At 41.5% G+C, this 21,747-nt stretch overlaps 2 protein-coding genes across 6 annotated transcripts; both read right to left on the bottom strand.

The window, feature by feature from the left end:
- Positions 1-239: 239 nt before the first annotated feature.
- LOC110521485 (alpha/beta hydrolase domain-containing protein 17A) lies at positions 240-7,953 on the bottom strand. Of its 3 annotated transcripts, none has more exons than XM_021599066.2 (5): positions 7,831-7,953; positions 6,167-6,548; positions 5,029-5,223; positions 4,399-4,578; positions 240-3,163 (listed from the first exon to the last, which is right to left on the bottom strand). In XM_021599066.2, the coding sequence occupies exons 2-5, from the start codon at positions 6,538-6,540 to the stop codon at positions 2,938-2,940; spliced, it is 975 nt and encodes a 324-aa protein (XP_021454741.1). In that variant the 5' UTR covers positions 6,541-6,548; positions 7,831-7,953; the 3' UTR covers positions 240-2,937. The 3 variants fall into 3 exon arrangements, with proteins under 3 accessions (XP_021454741.1, XP_021454739.1, XP_021454740.1); XM_021599064.2 differs by lacking the exon at positions 7,831-7,953 and adding an exon at positions 7,455-7,780; XM_021599065.2 differs by lacking the exon at positions 7,831-7,953 and adding an exon at positions 6,718-7,770.
- A 5,533-nt stretch (positions 7,954-13,486) lies between these two features.
- LOC110521484 (AN1-type zinc finger protein 5) lies at positions 13,487-21,518 on the bottom strand. 3 transcript variants are annotated; one of them, XM_021599063.2, is made up of 6 exons: positions 21,366-21,518; positions 19,718-19,924; positions 19,323-19,437; positions 19,008-19,135; positions 18,712-18,819; positions 13,487-17,092 (listed from the first exon to the last, which is right to left on the bottom strand). In XM_021599063.2, exons 2-6 carry the CDS (start codon positions 19,866-19,868, stop codon positions 16,944-16,946), a joined length of 651 nt encoding a protein of 216 aa, XP_021454738.1. In that variant the 5' UTR covers positions 19,869-19,924; positions 21,366-21,518; the 3' UTR covers positions 13,487-16,943. The 3 variants fall into 3 exon arrangements, with proteins under 3 accessions (XP_021454738.1, XP_021454735.1, XP_021454737.1); XM_021599060.2 differs by having other exon boundaries at positions 19,709-19,924; positions 21,366-21,517; XM_021599062.2 differs by having other exon boundaries at positions 19,709-19,873; positions 21,366-21,489.
- Positions 21,519-21,747: the final 229 nt, after the last annotated feature.

Raw genomic sequence — 21,747 nt, 5'->3', positions numbered from 1 at the left:
AGAGAACCTGCAGAGAAGAATGGTAGAAACTCCCCAAATATAGGTGTGCCGAGCTTGTAGCGTCATACCCAAGACGACTCGAGGTTGTAATCGCTGCCAAAGGTGCTTCAACAAAGTACTGAGTAAATGGTCTGAATACTTTTGTAAATGTTATATTTACGTTTATTTTTTTTAATAAATTAGCAAAAATGTCTAAACCTGTTTTTGCTTTGTCATTATGGGGTATTATGTGTAGCTTGATGAGTAAAATAATACAATTGAATCAACTTTAGAATAAGGCTGTAACCTAACAAAATGTAGAAAAAGTCAAGGGATCTGAATACTTTTCGAAGGCACATTACGTTTGATTACAAAAATGTATTTCCATAACTTAGTTTCTTCAAACAAAAGCTCTGAATGTGTGTCTGGAACAGTCAGTCTGTCACCTCCCACTAGGGTTGCAAAATTCTGTGAACTTTCAATAAATTCCCTTGTTTTCCATGAGTCCTGGTTGGATGACTTGAGTCCTGCTTACTCCCTCCTGCGTCCGGGGAACCCTCCAACTGGGATTTCGGGAAAACAAGTGAATTTCTTCTATGTTCCCAGAATTTTGCAACCCTACCCCCCACAGACACATGCTCCTCTCTCAGACCACCCAGACACAAATCAGTTGTATTGCTTGTATTCTCGATACAATAGTCCATCATAGGGAGTAAACACTCACTTCTGTTCCCTAACTGTATGCAGTGGCTGATAAGAAACCCATGTACTATGGGTGATGTGATGGACTTTCTCTTTGGTTCTGATGAACATACCATTAGAAAAGCAGGCCCGCTTTGTTCCAAGACAGAACATTTCCTGTTAAACTTTGGTTGCTATGAACATGTTATCCTGACTCCCCCAAAACCCAACCCAAGGATCTCCACTATCTTGTGGTGGTGGACCCCATATGCCAGAGAAGTTGGGCATTCGTCCAAGTCAACTTTCACACACAGACGGACAGAAATGGTGGAATCCCAAGTCTGTCTGAAATAGTGTGGCAACAGGATGAAGTGAGTGAAAAGGGCTAGTTGGAGCTGAAAAGGGAGCCTGCTCAAAATAAACGTGGTCAATAACAAAATAGAGCACATCCTATTCCATAGCTCTACTAATGTTATAATGAAGTGTTATTTACCCTAAAATGAAGTAAACAAGAAACTAAATCACACATGTAACATGACATGGCTGAATAAGTGTTTTCAAATATCATATGGGACCAGCAGCGTGTATTGGCTCCACTCTACTGTACAGCGTAAAAAATATTATTGAAACATGTATGACTGTTCAATTTCCCATCAAACTAAGCTGCATTAATGGATGTGGAGAGTGTGACCCTTTTCAATCCATTTTATCCTAATCTTTAGCAGCAAGTTCAGTTAATACTCCATCCAGCTTAGTCTCAACTGACCCGACCCAATTTACTATGTGAATGGCCATTACTGGCAAAAGCTTAGTGATTCACAATGATTTAGTGTTTTTGGAGGTATGAAATAAACTCACTGATTTAGAAATACCTAAAGTGAAATTGTTTGTACAACTCTGTAAATCACTTACAAAAAAGCCTTTGAAAACATCTGAAGCTGGATGTGGAACCACCATTTCAGACAGAAACCCAGTAAGAAGTGAATTTAGTTCAGTGCGTGAAACATAAGAGCGGTTGCCGTGCTAGAAACATAAGAGTGGTTGCCGTGCTAGAAACATAAGAGTGGTTGCTGAGCTAGAAACATAAGAGTGGTTGCCGTGCTTGAAACATAAGAGTGGTTGCCGAGCTAGAAACATAAGAGTGGTTGCTGAGCTAGAAACATAAGAGTGGTTGCTGAGCTAGAAACATAAGAGTTGTTGCTGAGCTAGAAACATAAGAGTGGTTGCCGAGCTAGAAACATAAGAGTGGTTGCTGAGCTAGAAACATAAGAGTGGTTGCCGTGCTTGAAACATAAGAGTGATTGCCGAGCTAGAAACATAAGAGTGGTTGCCGAGCTAGAAACATAAGAGTGGTTGCCGAGCTAGAAACATAAGAGTGGTTGCTGAGCTAGAAACATAAGAGTGGTTGCTGAGCTAGAAACATAAGAGTGGTTGCTGAGCTAGAAACATAAGAGTGGTTGCCGAGCTAGAAATCATTAGTGCCTTAGAGATATGCAAGAGACTTAAGAATGCTTTTGAAACAATTAATTTGGCTGAATGTTGAACTTCAGCCAAAGCAAAAAATTCAGCAACTTTTTGCTCTAATCACTTTATGGATTCAAATGAATCCATGCTTAATAATGATAAAAATGTATGATTTATATGTCTATGAAACAAATGATTCATAGACTATTAATCTGACATCTTAATTGTAAACGAGAGAGAGCTAAGAAGATTCCACACAAAACATGAGCAACAAACCTGCTTTCAAACAGGACAGTTATACTAATCTGTCAATACCACATGATTTGTAAAGTAGTGGCTCAGTGTCATGTGTTATAAAAGATAAAATGACAAATATTCATCACACAATTATTTGTCCATGTTAGGGTTGTTAGTTAAAGTTGAATCATGTGTAAATGTCTCAGAGGTTAAACAGTACATGTTTGGAACACCTGACCTATCTGAGGTTGTGTTAGGCTGGGGTAAGAGAGTGGGGCTTTAGACAGACCAGTAGAGAGCCCTCCATGTCTGGGTTGCATTCTTGCACTGTCCCCGGGGCGGGAGGTGGACTAGAGAATCCCTGACCAGTATTAATGACAGGGACAGAAAAGATGGAAAACAACAAAAAGACAGGGCTGCGAGCATCCAGACAAAGTTGACCAAAAGGTGAAGGATTATTCATTCTGAGAGGCCAGGCTTCACCCCTCTTCCCAGACAGAGCCACCCATTTTCACTGACCCACTCCGACCAGGGGAACAGCACGGAGCCAGAGGAGGACTGGGGGCTCAGGTGGTATCAGGCGTGCTGTGCGGCCAGCTCCTGGCCAATGAAGCGGCGCAGGCGCTCCAGGTACTGGCTGTACAGTTCGATGTCATTGTGTCCCGCCCCCTCCACCCAGAGTGGTTCCACGGCCTTGGGACAGCGCTCGAACAGAGCCAGGCCGTGGGAGAAGTCGATCACCTCGTCCTCCGTCCCGTGGATGATCAGCACTGGCGACGTGATCTTAGACACCTTCTCAATGCTGATAGAGAGAGAGGAAATAGAGTTAGAGACTGGGGATAAGGGAAGCAAAGGTAGTCACTTGATTACCATGTGTGTAACAACACTGTTATAACTAAGTATGTTCTTAAAGGATAACCGTGGACAGAAAGCGTTGTACAGATTTCTGTCTGTTCTAGCATGGCCGGTTAGTGCAACCTGCCCTCTGCAACTAGGAGCACTGACCAGCGACTGTTGCCAAACAGGTCGAGAAACAAACAGGACAGACAGTAGATAAATGAGAGCACAATATTGCTGCATGTAAATGCATCTCCCAGCTCAGCTCAATCAACTAGTTCAGAAGGAAGAGAGTATTCATAGTCCTCCCTCTGTCCCACACATAACTGTGGGTTGGCTATAAGCACATACAGATCTGAACCAAGCTAGTATTACATTACTGGGAGTCCACTGACCGGATGGCATATGGCAGGGGTCGGAAATGGGCGGCCTGCGGGCCAAAACCGGCCTGCGAGTGATTTTAGTTTATCAAAAAAGACTCAAATCACAAGGAACTCAGCAAAAACGTTGTATTCCTACAAATACTTGTTCAAGTGTACAAATTATCAGAATTTTCTGGCCCCCGACCATCCGCTTGGACATCGGTCCTCGGCTGAATCTAGTTACCTACTCCTGGAGTATGGGAGTCAGTGTGGGCTGAAGAGTGGGGAGAGCCAGCTAGCCAACAGGCACCCAGTGGTGGGAGAACTCAGGGAGGTGGAGGAGAACACTGGAGGCTTTCACCACAGAGCAGAGGCATCCTCGTCACCTACTCTACTCCTACACTGGCACTGCCTGGTACTGTACTGGACTGCAATGGAATTCTATTCAGTGAACAAACATGTGATTCTAATGGCTCAAATACCACAACATCACACTTTACATAATAAAGGGTGATGATATGATAAAATGACTGGAGGAGTCAGTGTTTACGACACCTGCTTATGATCTGATGCAGAGTGAGAGATGACTCAGTTGTGACTCAGATGTGATGAGGCTGTTTCCCCATAGAGAGAGAGAGACTGAATAATGTAATACATGAAAGAGATTGCAGTTCTTCTTCTTTTAGTTGGACAAACCTTTTGCCACTTACATTTCCATTTCTACACTTATATCCTAATCTCTTTATGTGCTTTTATGTGAAAATGCCAAAAGGCAGACAGACAAGCAGTCAGAGTTGAAGATAAAGAGATAAGGAGGATGGTGTTGTAGGTTACTCACTTGGGGAAAGCATCAAAGCAGTAGGTCTTCTTGGTGTCTGGGAAGGCCACCCGCATGCCAGAGGTGAGGGGGGAGTGGAGCACCACGGCAGCACACTCATACCGAGATGCCAGGTCGACCGTGGGCACGGTGCCAATGCTCTGCCCGTACAGGATTATGTTCTCTGGGCTGATGCCATATCTGATCACAACCAGGAAAAAAAGAGGAATTAAACACAATCATGTCAGGGAAAAGCTAGGAGTAGCAAACACTAAAACAATTTGAACATAAATCACTCCTATGAAGCCTAAACTATGATAATATATAATGACAACATACTTTTATCATATAGATCTAGGAGTAAACGGGTAACAAATGTCTGCGAACATGGCATGCCTAACATAAAAACCAGCTGTAGCTCCATAACATCTATCCAAGGACAGCCATTGATAACACAGCATCCCATCAAACTAATGAAACAGTCCATTAGCTGCATGAGCCTGTCATTGTGTGACATTACTACACCCCCCCCCCCCCCCCCCCCCCCCCCCTCTGTAAGGTGACATCTCCCACTGACGACACAGCCGTCCCTCCCTGACATGATGATGTATAGAGCTCCAGCCTGCCCAGCCCTGTGAGTTGGGTAAGTACCGTGTGCGCAGGGCCTGCCAGGCGGCGTCAATGTCAGCGTAGAGGTTCTTCTCTGAAGGCTTGCCCGTGCTGACACCGTAGCCAGAGTAGTCGTAGGAGAAGATATTGCAGTTGATACGCGTTCCCAGGCCGATATAGAAGCTGCTCATCTGGCCAAGGTCCACCGCATTGCCGTGAGAGAACAGCACTGTGAACCTGGTGAGAGAGGCCACAGAGAGACAACTAGGTTACCGAGATAGACCGTACCTGGTCTTTTTACCTATCCTGACCTGTACTGTGTGAACAGCAGATTCCCATTAAAACCTCAGGAATTACCGATTTGAATGGGACTTGAATGTGCTGATTAAGATAAACCGGTTACGGCCACAGACTGAAGAGAGGACTAGTTCACTAAGTTTAACTCCTGTCTTTTTACTTGTTCTGTATTACATGAATAATAGGGTTGCTATTCCCCAAGCATCAGCCATGTGCTTTCTATTCAGGAATGCAAGCTGTGCTCCCTAAAGCCACTGGATACTCTCTATTCCCTAAAGAGACTTGGCCCCTCCCATACAGTAAGTAATTGCTTTGCTCTTGGGCTTTTTACTCAAAATACCCTGAACAAGGAGTGCCATATTACATTCACGTGTGACACTGGCACTACATTAAGTGTAACAGGACCCAGTCCATGCCTTCGCCAATCAATTGAGCTGATTACTGAAATAAATCAACAGGTGCAACAAATAGGCTACCTGAAGCCATACCATGTGAAAACATAATGATGTATAAACTCTGAAAACCAGACTATCGATCACCAATAGACAAATTAGATTATCACAACTCACCAATATCATCTTACAAAACCACAGGCAAAAAATGTGAGCATGAATTGGGGTAAAAACAAGGAGAATGGTATCGGTAGGTCAAAGAAGATGGCATGAACAATGAATGAGGAAAGCAGGAAGAGAACAGGTTTGAGATAGCCTGACACAATGAGGAAGCAAGTACAGGAAGTAAAGAAATAGCACACAAGCAAAATAATGGCATAGCAAAAACACCACAAGAGGAACAGGGGGTGAGTTTATCAGAGGATGTGTGACACATGGTGAAACAATAGAGCCTCAATGAGCCAAGGTGTGTACACACACGTGTGACTAACCTGGCAGTGGGGGCACAGCGGATGTACATGCATCCCACTCTGTTTCCACGACTGGAGCGGGTAAGGAACACATCTGTAGCATCCAGTTCTCTCTGGGAATACTGGAACTCGGCTCGCTCTGTCAGGTGGAGCTTCCATTTTCCTTCTGCAGGACCAGTGCTGACTGAACCCCCTACAGCAGCTCCAGGTACCCCACTAGCTCTGGATCTCAGCCCTGCGGTCCCTGCTGTCCCCGTTGCTGCAGACCCCTCTAGGTCTGGGAGGAGGGAATATGTAGGCTCAGGAGGCAGGAAGGCAAGCTTGGCAGCAATACGGCTCGGAAAGGGGGGGCAGCAGAACAGGCAGCATAGCTCACTGACAGATAGGCCATTCATTGTCCACTCTGTGGGGGCAAAGACAGATGAGCACTGTGATTGTATGTCATTCTGTACTACAACGGAATTTGATTCACAAATTCCACTGTAGTTAAACATTTCTGAACAAGACTTGACAAATGTATCTGTCATCAATGGTTAATAACAATAACATCTTATGTTAGAATTCAGGCCTACCTGTTATTGAGAAAGAAACTAACTACCATGCAAAAATCTACCAGAGATCCCAAGTCAAAACAATACTCTCCAAAACAAAACAGGGAAAGTTGTCCTGTCAGCAAAAATCAAAAAGTAGCTAAGACAGTAGTTTGAAAATGTAATTTTGAAAGTAGAATCGGAGGATTTTGAAGTATGGCTGAAGTCCACGTGAAATCCATATTTCCAAGTATTGTCTGTTGTTATTGAGGTATTTTCGTGCGCATCAACTTGATCATGGTTGGAGAGAATTGAGTAACTTTAGCCAGCAGGTAATGTTATAGCTACTTTCCCAGTTAGCTAGCTAATGACTAACTAATGAACAACTGTCTGGATCTGGATAGCAGAAAACACCCACTCTGTTTATATCTCATTACACATAACTGCAGCTGACGGTTTGCTGATAAGTGTCTATCCCACCCACTGTAGTCAGCTGTAGCTAGCAGGGTTCAACAATGTTGACCTTCTACTAGCTACCTAGCTAGCCCACAAGCGAAGGAGTCAAAGCGTTAACGTTAAGTCGTGCCTTTAAAACACGTTCAAACGGCAACGAAATAAGTAAACACACCGGCAATGCTAAAAATGATGAGACACAAATACAATTTTCGGATTAACCACAGATACCAAATCAAGGCTGGCAATCTAATGTTAGTTAGCAGAAATGTATCCGCTAACTAGCTAGCATTGGGTAGCCAGCTAACTAGTTTAGCTATTCAGACCTGGAAACACCGTCTCCTCAGATAGGACCGTCATTTATGGACTGGTGCAAATATATAGCGAGACTTTAAAAAAACAAGCGTCCAGGATACCCGTTTTGATAATCACATATGTTTTGTGGTTGAAATTATTACTTTCGAGTTGCTAGCTAGCTACTGTCATTTATTAATCCATTCCATTGGCTGTGCAATATTTTTTTCCCTTCTGTTTCGCCGCGTCCGGAAATGACAGTGAAGGGGGAAAGCTTCCAATGGAAAAGCGGGGGAACTTTGATCGTCACTAGTTACTACAAACACAAAATAAAAAAAACAGCCTATTTCTACAATTTATCTTCTTAAAATAGGATTTAAAACGTTAATTTATAACCACACGACTAACCTTATGCATAACCATAGCCTTGAATTAAGAATAAAAAGCAAATGGTTGTCTTCATGTATTTCTTACGATATAGACCATTTTGACTTTGTGGCTGTGGTAACTAGTGGAAACCGAGAACTGTATTATCAAACAGATCTATGTTACAGGCAGCGTTCGGGAGCGTCAACACCCGTGATGTATCATGGGTAAATTGTGATTTATCAACTGATCAAGAAATAGCATTGATTAATTAAAGCACAGGTAGAACAATGACGGAAATAGTAATGGATTATTTTTGTAGGCACTTACTCCACCATGGTTCTTTGGACAAAGCATATGAGGAAAAGTAATGGCGTTTTTGTTGGGTTTTTGGATAAACGCAGAAAATAAGGTCTGTGGTGAAAACAGGCTTAGTTTTTATACGTTTTGCTCTATGAGATAATCTTCATCAACTAACGTATTTTTTTGTGAATTTTGAAGAATGTATGTAATAATAAACAACGTATGTAATAATAAAGGCTTCATAATTCGTAAATGTCATGTTAACTGACTGCTATTATCTGATAGAACAAATGATATAAAATATCCTAAATCTGTGTTAACCTCAGACCTTATTTTCGTAGTTTATTCCAAAACCCTATTTTTTCTCCATTCATTTTTCCCACAGGGATCGCTCAACGAACCAGAGGTAACTTTTTTTCCGGGTTTTACAACTACTAGCTGGCAAGCTCTATTTAGGATGCAATGTAATTTATAGATCAGTCTCGCCTTTAAAGTCCGCTGCAATATCGAACCAGAGGTAACTTTCTTTTCGGGTTTTACAACTACTAGCTGGCAAGCTCTATTTAGGATGCAATGTAATTTATAGATCAGTCTCGCCTTTAAAGTCCGCTGCAATATCGAACACATACCTAGTTATCTAGTTATCTTTTTTTGGACCTCATTTGGGCCAACATTTCATGGGGAATGTATCCCTATTGTTTCTCTAACTACCAGATCAGATGGAATTTGAATCACTCTAAATACATACCATAATACAAATACAATAATGATGTGTGAATCACTTATTGTTCATATTGTCAATTGTTGTTTATCTCAAATGAATATAATTTTGTTGATTAAAATTTTTAAAGTATTCCGGTGTAGTGAGAATGTTATATTCGCAAGACAAGGCTATTGGGTGCTTGTAAAGATCAATTGAATAATCCTTAGAACTTCATTGGGAACTACCATGAAAAGTGGCTTACTCTTGAAAACAGTAGGCCTACACACACTTGAAGGAATGAAGGAAGCAAGAGGGTTTGGGAAGTGTTGCAGGAGGAGACATTCTTCTGGTGAGAAAATATTTCCTGTAGTGAGGCACTAAGAGGAGGTGGTTTCTGGAGTTGTACTACTTCTCTGGAAAATAGCATAGGTGTGGACTCGAGTCGCATGTATTCTGACAGCGGTCACATTTGATAACTTTAGACTTGACTTGATAGAAAATCAAATAACTTGAGCCTTGACTTGTAGCCTCGGGACTTTGACTTGAGTCTGATAATTTGAAATTGTCTGGGCAGGTTTTGTAACGTTTTATCACTCATTTTGTGGCACAGAATATCCGTTGACGACCCTCCGCGTAGCCAGACAGTAGCTGCAGCATTGACAAAAAAACGTGCAACAGAATAGCTAGTGTACGCACACTCTGATTGGATCAGCAAACAGGTTATGCGAGTTAGAGAAGAATGAGAAAAATACATATGTTTCATATATATTTTCTATATATACCTTTGTCAATTTGATCTGATTTCCAATATAAGGCTATGGTATTGCACTAGATTGTTGTCTCAAAAAGATCTCGTCTGTGTTTGACCAATGACCAGTCATCAGCATTGGCACGCAAAGGCTAGAGCGCATATCCAGAGATAAGTGACCAGAAAGCACTTGCTTAATTTTCTCAGGTTTTGCCTGGCAAAAACAGAGTACAGTTTAGAAAGCTATTTCAGAGGCATCTTCGTCAGAACAATAACAGGCTACCTACCACCTGGCGATTTCATTGATCATTTTCATATTTCAGATAGGTCTAGTTTGGGTGCCTACTGGTTATATGTCTAAAGATGGCTGTAACATCGCACTGCCTTCAAAAGTTTAAAAACACCTACTCATTCAAGGGTTTTTCTTTATTTTTACTCTTTTCTACATTGTAGAATAATCGTGAAGACATCAAAACTATGAAATAACATAAGGAATCATGTAGTAACCCAAAAAGCATTAAACAAATAAAAATATATTTTATATTTCAGATTCTTCAAATAGCCACCATTTGCCTTGATGACAGATTTGCACACTCTTGGCATTCTCTCAACCAGCTTCACCTGGAATGCTTTTCCAACCGTCTTGAAGGAGTTCCCACATATGCTGAGCACGTGTTGGCTGCTTTTCCTTCACTCTGTGGTCCGACTCACCCCAAGCCATCTCAATTTAGTTGAGGTCGGGGGATTGTGGAGGCCAGGTCATCTGATGCAGCACTCCATCACTCTCCTTCTTGGTAAAATAGCCCTTACACATCCTGGAGGTGTGTTGGGTCATTGTCCTGTTGAAAAACAAATGATAGTCCCACTAAGCCCAAACCAGATGGGATGGCGTATTGCTGCAGAATGCTGTGGTAGCCATGCTGGTTAAGTGTGCCTTGAATTCTAAATAAATCACAGTGTCACCAGCAATGCACCCCCACACCATCACACCTCCTCCTCCATGCTTTACGGTGGGAAATACACATGTGGAGATCATCCGTTCACCCACATCTCACAAAGAAATGGAGGTTGGATCCAAATATCTCCCATTTGGACTCAAGACCAAAGGACAAATTTCCACCGGTCTAATGTCCCTTGCTCATGTTCCTTGGCCCACGAAAGTCTCTTCTTCTTATTGGTATCCTTTAGAAATGGTTTCTTTGCAGCAATTCGACCCTGAAGGCCTGATTCACACAGTCTCCTCTGAACAGTTGATGTTGAAATGTGTCTGTTACTTGAACTCTGTGAAGCATTTATTTGGCCTGCAATTTCTGAGGCTGGTAACTCTAATGAACTTATCCTCTGCAGCAGAGGTAACTCTGTTTCTGTCTTCTATTCCTGTGGCGGTCCTCATGAGAGCCAGTTTCATCATAGCGCTTGATGGTTTTCGCAACTGCACTTGAAGAAACTTTGAAAGTTCTTGAAATGTTCCGTATTGACTGACCTTCATGTCTTAAAGAAATGTACTGTCGTTTCTCTTTGCTTATTTGAGCTGTTCTTGCCTTAATATGGACTTGGTCTTTTACCAAAATAGGACTATCTTTTGTATAACCCCCTACCATGTCACAACACAACCGATTGGCTCAAACGCATTGAGAAGGAAAGAAATTCCACCAATTAATTTTGAAGAAGGTACACCTGTTAATTGAAATGCATTCCAGGTGACCTCATGAAGCTGGTTTAGAGAATGACAAGTGTGCAAAGCTGGCATCAAGGCAAGGTGTGGCTATTTGAAGAATGTCAAATATAAAATATGTTTTGATTTGTTTAACACTTTTTGGGTTACTACATGATTCCATTTGTGTTATTTCATAGTTTTGTATGTCTTCACTATTATTCTACCATGTAGAACATTTTAAAAATAAAGAAAACCCCTTGAATGAGTAGGTGTTCTAAAACTTTTGACCGGTAGTGTAGGGAGAGAATATTTCCATAAATAAATATCCAGCTCCAAATATTGTTTGGTGACAATATTAACTGGTTACTTTGCAAGCTCACCAGCAATGGAGCGTCAATGAACAATTACTAGCATAGGCCTAGCTACTGGTCTTATGGTAGGTCTTGTGGTAAATTTATCAATTACTTATGAAGCTTGCATTTGGAATTTGTTATAAAACTTAATTCTTACATATAAAATTGTGTTAGACAAAATAATGAAAAGGGTTGTCTGGTAGCTTCAATAAATAGACAAAGATTTGCATGTATATCATTTATTTATTTTTTACTTTACTTGAGATGTAAAACAAAACTTGTCTTGACTCGACTCGCTCTTAGAATGCACGACTTGGACTTGACTGGAGACATGACCCGTTCTACTTGGGACACGACTTGAGACTCAGACCTTGTGACTTGCTTGTGACTCTAATAATAGTGATTTGGTCCCACCTCTGGAAAATAGGTGTCAGCATATTTTCTAAATTTTAGTTTGTTGCATGGACCTCTTCCAGGATATAGTAGTTAGTAGCTTTGTCACTGACTGGACAGTTTATAAGGTACACCCATCTAGTACTGGGTTGGACCCCCCTTTGCCTCCTGAATTCTTAGGGGCATTGTATAAAGTGTCGGAAATGTTCCACAGGGATGTTGGTCCATGCAGACGCGATGGCATCACACAGTTGCTGCAGATTGGACGGCAGTACATTCATGCTGCAAACAGCCCGTTCCATCTCATCCCAAAGATGCTGTATTAGGTTGAGGTCTGGGGACTGCGCAGGCCACTCAATTTAACTGAACTCGTTGTCATGTTATTCCACTCTTCAATTGTCCAGTGCTGTTGATCACGTGCCCACTGAAGTTGCTTCTTGTTTTTAGCTGATAGGAGTAGAACCCAGCGTGGTCATCTGCTGCAGTAGCCCATCTGCGACATGGATCAATAAGTTGTGCATTCCGAGATGTCGTTCTGCATTCCGAGATGTCGTTCTGCATACCACTGCACCGTTATTTGTCTGTTGTGGCCTGCCTGTTAGCTTGCACGATTCTTGCTATTCGCCTTTGACCTCATCTCTCCCACACAGGACTGCCACTGACTGGATGTTTTTAGTTTGTCGCATCATCCTCGTAAACCCTAGACACTGTCCTGTGTGAAAAACCCAGGAGGGCAGCCGTTTCTGAGATACTGTATCCGGCGCGCCTGGCACCAACGATCATACCACACTCAAAGTTGCTTAGGTTACTCGGTTCACCCATTCAACAAACAGTAACTGAATGCCTCAATGCCTGTCTGCTTTATATAACAAGATACGTGACTCACTGTCTGTAGGAGTGATCCATTTTTGTGAATGGGGTGGTGTACCAAATAAACTGACCGGAGAGTGTGTGTAGTAAACAACTTACTCAACACATTTAAAATAGTTGAAAGGTGAGATATACCATCATTATTAAGTGTGGTGTGTTTCATTTCCAAAACAGAAGTCACATCTGAGGTAGATTGACACCTACTTTGTTGCTCAAATCCAACCAAGAGTAGTGAATGGCTGCTGATGTGGAAGTGGGAAGGGCTCTGTGGCACGGGTATACACAGCTACTGCACACATGGACATGGCTGCCTCAGTCTAGGTGTGTTACACACAGCAGGATATGTTTGCCCTCATGGTAAATTCTAGTTAGAGCCAGCATCCATTCCAGTTGAACATTTGGTGACATTGTGGACACCCATTCGTCTCTTAAGCATTTTGCAGAGTCAGAGAAACACATCAGTACAATGCATTGTGTAAATGTACAACAATAGGCTACTGCAACAATAGGCTACTGCAATATTAAGTGTTGTCCATTGAATGTACTCCAGGTGTTGGGAGGCTGTGATGGAATGTTAGGCTTTTTATAGGATAAACCGATCTCAAAGAGGAAAGTCTGAACCCTGATTTACTATATCTGTCCAGCTGTACAAATAAATACAAAAGACAGTGTAAATTTAAAATAAACTTTGTAATTTTATTGTTTTATACTTACACATCATACAACCCTACATTTTTAAAGAAAAAAAAAGAAAAAGATATCTGGTGTTGTTTCTGGGGGACTGGTGTGCACCAGTCCAAAGGACTTGACTGCACTTTTGCAATTTCCTACAGGAGAGATCTACAATTTGTAACCTTTTGGAACTCAATTATTGTCTGTTCCATCATTTCTCATACATCAGTGGAATGAGTCAAGCACTTCCGTGTATTTTATGGGAACTTTTATGGGAACATTGAGAGAATATTGCCAGATTTGGTCACCCATTAGCTGGTTACCCATCACAGATCAAAAGCTTTTGTAGTAATGGCCTGCAAGATGAGGACAATGATTATGTTAAAGTGTGCTAAAGACAAACTTGACATCAACATTGTAAAAGTGCAACAGATTGAAATTGCAGTGGATGTTTTCCTAACATCAAATCACTGATTCTGATCCGGTTTAGTTGATCCATATATAAACAATTGCAGTGATTCAACAGATCTTATTAAGCCTAAAACATAAGCTCAGCGGGCCCCACAAGGGAGGCTCAGTGTGGTCAATTCCAGAGACAAAAATAGCTTGATAAGCATGACCCCATCAATCCATTGGTAACATTCAAACTGCTCACCTTTTTAAATGCTGGGATAGTCTGAGCAGTCAAGGGAACTATCAACCTGCAACACATCACAACTGCAAAGACGACAGTCAGCCAAACTGAAGTACAAGCCGATGCTGTTCCCTTGCCCTAGAACAGAGTACACTCATCAGGTACACGATGCCACGCATCTCTGCCCCATTTTAAAGTCTGTTTAGTGCATACCCTTAAAACCGAAACATCACCATGGGGAATAAACCAACAGCAAGGAAGTTTTTTCAACTCAGACAGCCTAGCCCTAGCTCATCATACACACTTCTTCTCAGGCCCTCTTCTTACATGGTATCAAAGGCACCGCACCATCTCCACTCAGATACTTTAAACAGTGTGAACCCTCAGATCCAAGTGTCTGATTCCAAATGATAAACCAGAGGACTCATCTCGTAACAGGGGCTTTGAGCTCCGGGCTAGGCTCAGGGACAGGCTGTCTTGGTGTTTGCATGCCAAGGCCCTAAGCCACTGCTGCCCGCCCTTCACTAAGACATTCTTTAACTGGTAATACTACCCAGGCTAACGCGCCAATCACAGGTCTGACTAAATTAAGTCTAGGTTATTCCGTTTATATAAAGAGATCTCCTTCAGTTCAGACTTTCTCCTTGTTGTTTTGCCAGGTGTTACACTTGCTGTTTTTCAGTATCTGCTTTTTCCACACAATCTTTTTCAATGACTTCTGCTATGTTATGAAAAAGCATGAATTGTAAATCAATGTTTGATACACCTTTGATTCAACAATGCAAAACTGCCACAAATTGTTTTGAAATTAACTAGTGTGACCAATCCTGAAAACAACCACAGGGACACCAAGGCCCTTGCTGAGGAGTGAGCCAGTTAGTAGCAGTACTTTGGACATAGAAGGGATGTGTTTGACTGTCTGTAGAGTTGAGTCACTGAATCTCAGGGCAGTCAGGAGGAACTGGAAAGCAACCTAGCATGACACTGTCAAAGATAAATATGTCATCCAGGGTGATTTGAGCCCTTTGACTAAATTCTACACCGTTTGAAGACACAGGAACTACCTGTGAGTGAAACAAAATAAAAGGAAAACCAAGTAGTGCCACTGCACTTCTTTTAGGGTAGTTATGAAAAGCACTGTTATACACATACTAATATTTTGATATTTTTCTCCCCGCCTATTATCTGGCGACATTCTACATAAGATTATACTACATGAAAAGTAGCCACATGGTATTTACAATTGAAAACACAGTAGAGTCCCATTAACTTGAACCTCAGCCAGTCAAGGTTCCAGTAACGCGTTGCATTGTGCTATAATGCTGTGTGTCTTAACATTCTTGCTTGTTTTTCTGTTTATAATAAACAGTTATTCATCTGACTGCACATGCATGCACATTTTGATCTTCCGGAAGTAGCTAGCTAGAAGCGTCTTCGAAAAAGGACTCATTTGGGAGGACATTCTGAAGTAATTCACTTCAGCTGAGAATAGAGGTGTGTCACTATGGAGATTAATTGCCAACCAGTTCAGTTATCATTCAGCATATGTCAGTGGTATGATGGTGGTTAAGGACAAGGAGGCTTAAAGTGTAAGCTATATGGAACAAAAGCAGGTGTTCAAGGAGAACACTACATTATGTCCTGCCTGCATGGGAAGAATATGCTTTATTCTCTGTAGCAAACCTGCATAGAGATCCAACTAAACTATAAAGACCCAGAGGCTGAACAGAGTAGGTTAATTTGCACATTCAATGTTTTGTGCTCTGCAGTTGACACCATTTGTTGCGTTTTGATTCCAAAATAATGGACCTTTTATGTCCACTCTACTCCATCACATATCAGAACGTGTATTTTTCAAATGGTTACATAATCAGATGGAAATGCTTAAATAGAATTGAAAGGTTAAGTACAAATCAAATGATTTGCGGACACATGCTGCCAATCCTCCAGTACAAACCAACCAAATTATTTAAAAAATAAATAGAATGCAATCACACAATTCAAGCTAACTACAATATATTAATATAGATCTTCTGATGTCATTCGCTCATTAAAACAAAAAGGAAGGGAAAAATAACAGAACTCAATCACTCAGTTATGTCAAGGCTATCTTGATAACCCCAGCCCTGTCCCACCCCCTCCAATAACTAACTGTTCATGCACCCAACATCAGTATGAGAAGTCAATATATCCAAGAGAAAACATTCTTCAATGCAGAGACTTGGGAGTTTGACATGTTGTGAACTAATCACCCAGAGGGAAACATTAAAATAAGACAAAAAGGCCCATTTGACAGAAACTAGACAATGGTTTTTCTTTGGGAGTAAATTAATGTGAAGTCTTCAAAAGATCTTGATGATACACACAGATACTCCCAGTATGGATCTTAACTTGACCTCCCAATGTCCTTATCCGAGCTGTGGCATGCTCTTAAACAGGTTACTTCTGTCTCGTTTTAACTACCTCGCAGGGATAATATAAAAATAAGTCCCACCAAGTTAACAATAAAAAGGGTAAAAATGTAATGCCTTCCCTCCCCACAGCAGACAAATGCCCACCTAACCCTACTGCACTCTCCCTGACTCTCAAGCTACACACACACACCATCTCCCCACATGGGAATTCACACACACATTCACACTCCAGCAGTCACTCTAGGAGAGAGAGGGAGATGCCAATAAAGGGAGTGGCTGGACAGGGGCTGTGACGCTGCCACCCCACCCGCCTTATCCTACCATGAACAAATGAAGCCATTTTATCTGGTATTATTCCATGCCGCCATTGTTCCAAATTTTCACGTCAGAGACTTTTCTACTTAGTCCTCATAACTTCTGGATCTTCTCAGCCACCACGATGGGGTTCTCCTTGCGTATGCGGGCTGCGGCGGCGCCTCGGTAGTCGTAAGGACAGTTATGTTTGTCAGAGTAGCGATGAATGGCGCAGAAGAGGTTACCACAGCGACAGTCGAAGCCTAGAGAGTGAAGAGATGGACAAAGTTAACATCCAACCCTATCTACGTCTCAGTCTCCACGGTCAGTTCCAACCAACTGGACCAAGATGAAAACCTGAGATGTGTAGTAACAGTGTGCTTTCTTAGAGGGTAGTGAGCACAAGGCTCTTCCAAGAGATTGTTGTATAGCAGGCCAACACCACGGTAGAGTGCAAGCCAACAGTACACTGTGAAATGCAGTGGACCGTGAAATGCACCACTAACCTGCAGTATGTTGCTCTCTACACAAACAGCAATGTGATAGGTGGACTACTTTCATACAACTTGTAGTCTACGTTTGGAATAGGATCTATTAAATAAACGTGCAAATATTGAATTTTTTTTAACCAAAGATTTAGTTAAAAAACAGCCAGTAAGGACAATGGCATCATATTAACATTCAGTCTTGAGGTCTCTGTGCTATTTTTGCACTGTGTGTGATAAATATGATGTTCTGACGTTCAAATAGGCAGATCAATCATGTCTATTGAAAATTAGATATAATTTAGTTTGTGTAGCAGATTATAGAATTTCTTTGAAAAAAATAAAACAAACATACCATTGAAAAAGCATCAAATCAGCACTGTATGAGAGCAGTAACATCAGTCAGATAAAAAAATAAAAATGTATCTGAACTAACTAATTAGCCCTGCATGCTTCCATTTCCCCAGAGGTAAAGATTCGAGACAATCTCAAACACCTAAAAGCTAACTCAGAAAATAACTCCTTTGCACTCGAGCTCAATGCCCCATAACCCCTTTGAACTCAACAGCCACCTGCCATGTGTGTGCTGTGCGCCCTGAAACCTTCTGTTAGGTGTCCACCCACTACCCAAAACACACTTCCTTATGTTATAAAATACATTTTACCAGAACAAATATGATTCTTCATGTCCTGAATCATTCACTGGGGTCTTTCTCTAACATGGTATTAACATTATATCCTAAAAGTCAGTTTTCGTAACCTAATACATTCGGTAATAAGCACCCAGCAAAGCAGTGACGCTTTCTCACAGCAACTTGAGGATTTTACATGTTCTGGTAGTCAGTCATCTGCAAAGTGGTTTCCGCGGGTTGAAAAGATCGAAGTTAAAATGTAAAATGCTTAAAGAATACAAAGCTTGCAGTACGGCTCAGTGTAAAGGTTGACATTTCAAAGATACACTTGTTTTTGTGAAAAATCTTTTAAAAAACGAGAATTTCAGATTAATATGAAAAGTGTATATTATAATATGAAAATACTCCATGTCATGTCTCAAAATCAATATCTATCTTACCTCTATATTGTTTTATGCCCTCCAGATTCGAGAAGATAGATGAGTTCAACAGTGAGCCATTCAGTTAGACTTAATTCTCACACAGCATCCAGCCTAGCTGATGCAAAACTATTTTCCTGTTATTTTACCACTTTTTTCTCTGATTTAGGGTCTCTAATTTCAGCTATCCTACAAGGGTAAATACTCCAATAATTTTTGAATGGATTATCAGAGACAAGGTTTGGACCACTGGTTTTCTTAGAGGAGTATCTACACAATTACCATATTATTTTACCCATTGGTCAAAAGATGCGTTTCTGATTGGACACCCTATCTTCCGTCTTACCAGTCAGGCCCACTTTCTTCCGGCAGGTGAAGCATCGGTTCTTCTTCTTATTTTTGTCAGGGGTCTGATCACCATCAGACGAGGCCTGGGCTGCCTCACCCACTGGCCCTGTTAAAATACAACATCTAACTGAACCTCACAAACAGAGCTACCCATATATTACTTTTGAAGTGTACCCTCGGGTGGCTGCAGCGTAGTTATGTATTACAAGACAAGACATATACTGCTGATGACTGCTACTGTAAAACAGTTTGGAAACCAAGAAAGTCTCAAGCTTTTTTCCCTGTTGTTCTAACCAGTGTTTTTGGATGTCCCCTCGTCCTCTTCCTCGTCCCCATCAGCCCGGTCTGAGTCAGTGGCTCCAGTATCCTGGGAGATACTCATGGCTGTCATCTGCTGGGTTACTGGGCTGGGGGAGTTGGGACTGGAGACACACATTCACACAGACCAATAATGAGGTAAACAACTGAAACCATAATCCAATATACTATAGAACTCCAAAAACAATGAACAAAAGCCTCTTGAGCAACAGCTTACTGTCAATGTAATGGATTCCATTTAGCAGTCTGTGTGTTTGTTTGCAGAGACAAGCTGATTTTATGTCAGCATACCTGGATGTCCTTTCCTCGGGCGGAGTGACCCCTTCCGTACTGGGTTCCGACGTTGTGCTCTCCACTGACACACCAGCTGCTCCCGGGGACCCCACTGGCGATGAAGCTGCCGAGCCTGTAGATAAACCACACGTTTATATAGGACACAACTGAACCCCCCCCAGTTGTTGACCTTGAATGAATTGTACCTATATTGAATCATATGCCACATGCTATTGATTACCTACATGGTCCAATTAACAAAAAAAAAGGGTTGTGTTTCACGAACTGATAAATCACTCTCTTGCTTTATAATGCCAAGGTTTTAGCAGTGATTGCTACCTCATTCTCCAGCCCCTTTTAGCAACCCACCACCCTCCTTTTGGGTCCCTCTCCCATCTTCCTACCTTTCTCACCTGGGGGGCTGGAACGGCCCCCTCCCTGTTGTCTCTGTAGGTGTTCCTTGTAGCAGACCGAGCACATACCATTGGTGCGGGGATTACCATAGAAACCACAGCCCATAGTGCAAAGCATTGGCACCTGCGTCTGATTGGTCTCCTGAGCCATGCTTTCTGATAAAGGGGGAGGGGGAGGGGGGGTAAGGGGGATGGGAGAGGATATTCCTGAAAATGGGGTTGAAGAGTTAGTCAAACTCACTGCCATTGTTTACATGAACATGTCTATAAAAAGGCTAAAAGAGCTTGGAGACCGGCATTGGAGCAGGAGAGCAGTTCTGAAAGTGTTAGTGGTTTTGCTAGGAGTAAGTGTAAATGATTGATTATTGGTTTAGTGTATTAGAGATGATCCTGACAGATCTAATCTGTATAGTACTGGTGATGAGTGATCCATTTTGTTAGATACAATACAAATACTGTTTATTGTTACTAGCATGGAGGCTACCCAATCCAGAGGCTATGCTTTATTCTGTTAAATTAGGTTTAGAATTTTACACCCGTAGCTTTCAAACCACAAAAACAACTTGTTTACTTCATTTGAATGGTCAAATAACACTGACAGTAGAAACAGAAGCAGTTACAAATCACAATACTCTATTACACATGCACCTGGCTGGAAGTAAAACTGAGATATTCCGTGTGGTAGAGCATGGCGCTTGCAACGTCAGGGTTGTGGGCTCGATTCCCACCGGGGACCAATATGAAAAAATATGAAAATGTATGCACTCACTAATCTGGTTAAGAGCGCCTGTTAAATGACAAAAAATGTTTAATATACGTCACCATGACTATACATATGGCCTAATTTTCCATGAACTCGTTGGTATTCCTTGTTTTACAGCATGGAAAACAGAACAACAAAATACACATCGCAAACTGTCAGACAGTGCCCGTGTCACAAACAAAAGCTTACTACCTAGCTAGCTGTAGTGTGTGCACTGAAAACAAAATAGTTTGTGCCTCGATAAACCAATAAATACTAACTCTGCCAAGGCTGCCAGGATAGCCTAAATTCAATTACAGCGCCAGCATCATAGCTACATGTTTTGGTCGGTTCAAGCAAACTTGAAATCAAAGAACAAAACAATAAAATGATGGCATTCCCTTGTCATAGACTGACAATAATTGGCAAACTAGCTGTCTGGTTAACTAGATCAATTAGTAACTAACGTTACTGCTGATCATCAACCCAGGTCTTGTTTGTCCGCAGTCGAAAACAATTGCGTCCTCGCTCAAAAGCAAATAGCGTTAGGCTAGCAAGAGACTGGTTATTTAGTTAGCTACAGTAACATTTAGCTAGCTAATTCATTGAAAACAAGGACCAGCGGCGACGTCATATTTTTCATGTCCTGAATGTAAAAATGCACTAGCTTATCTGGGTAATTATATTTGTCAGACGAATTACACTGAATATGTAACACGACTTAGTTTTCACACAAGTGTCTAAACGAACGTTAGCAGTTGTAGCTGGCAGTACATGTTATCTGGCCACTATAACTAGCTAGCATGAAGCGCTAACGGTACAGTAGCTTGTCGTCAGCGGGAACATATTTAATCGGTTTACATTAGCGAAATCGTTTCTTATGTTATTATTAAAGCAACCCAGTACCTGAAATACGAAGTGATGAGCGGTGTTGACGACCTTAGTCTCCAGAAATGTACAAGTAATCGGTCCCTTCTGTGCGCGCGGCCTCCTAACCAGCGCTAGCTCCCGACATTCGAAACCACCGTGACGTAATTCTAAGCAACAATTCATTATTTTCTCACATGCATAATATCCCCATTTCATTTGCCAAATACAATAATACCATTGTAGAAACGGGGTGATATAATTATATTTAAAACATTATTCTTATGAGTACTGTGACATTGAACATACAGGTTCTTGGAAAACATGTTTGTGTGTTCATTGGAAAAATAAAAAAAGAAGAGCAAAGTACTTAGACTGGAGACAACATAACCAATTCTAAATATTCACTAGGCAGTATCAA

The sequence above is a fragment of the Oncorhynchus mykiss genome, chromosome 30, assembly GCF_013265735.2.
Source record: "Oncorhynchus mykiss isolate Arlee chromosome 30, USDA_OmykA_1.1, whole genome shotgun sequence".
Taxonomy (NCBI): Eukaryota; Metazoa; Chordata; class Actinopteri; order Salmoniformes; family Salmonidae; genus Oncorhynchus; species Oncorhynchus mykiss.
This window is presented reverse-complemented; position numbering and strand designations above follow the sequence as displayed.

Bases quoted from the DNA above. Each gene is read 5' to 3' on its own strand.
- LOC110521484 (XM_021599060.2), bottom strand. From the start codon at position 19,868: ATGGCTCAGGAGACCAATCAGACGCAGGTGCCAATGCTTTGCACTATG. The intron at 19,438-19,708 runs GTAGGAAGATGG...GTTTATCTACAG, and splicing joins CAGCCCCCCAGGTGAGAAAG to GCTCGGCAGCTTCATCGCCA. The intron at 17,093-18,711 runs GTAAGACGGAAG...TTCACTCTCTAG, and splicing joins GAAGAAAGTGGGCCTGACTG to GCTTCGACTGTCGCTGTGGT.
- LOC110521485 (XM_021599064.2), bottom strand. From the start codon at position 7,488: ATGACGGTCCTATCTGAGGAGACGGTGTTTCCAG. The intron at 5,224-6,166 runs GTTAGTCACACG...CTCTCTCACCAG, and splicing joins CGCTGTGCCCCCACTGCCAG to GTTCACAGTGCTGTTCTCTC. The intron at 4,579-5,028 runs GTACTTACCCAA...GGTTGTGATCAG, and splicing joins TGGCAGGCCCTGCGCACACG to ATATGGCATCAGCCCAGAGA.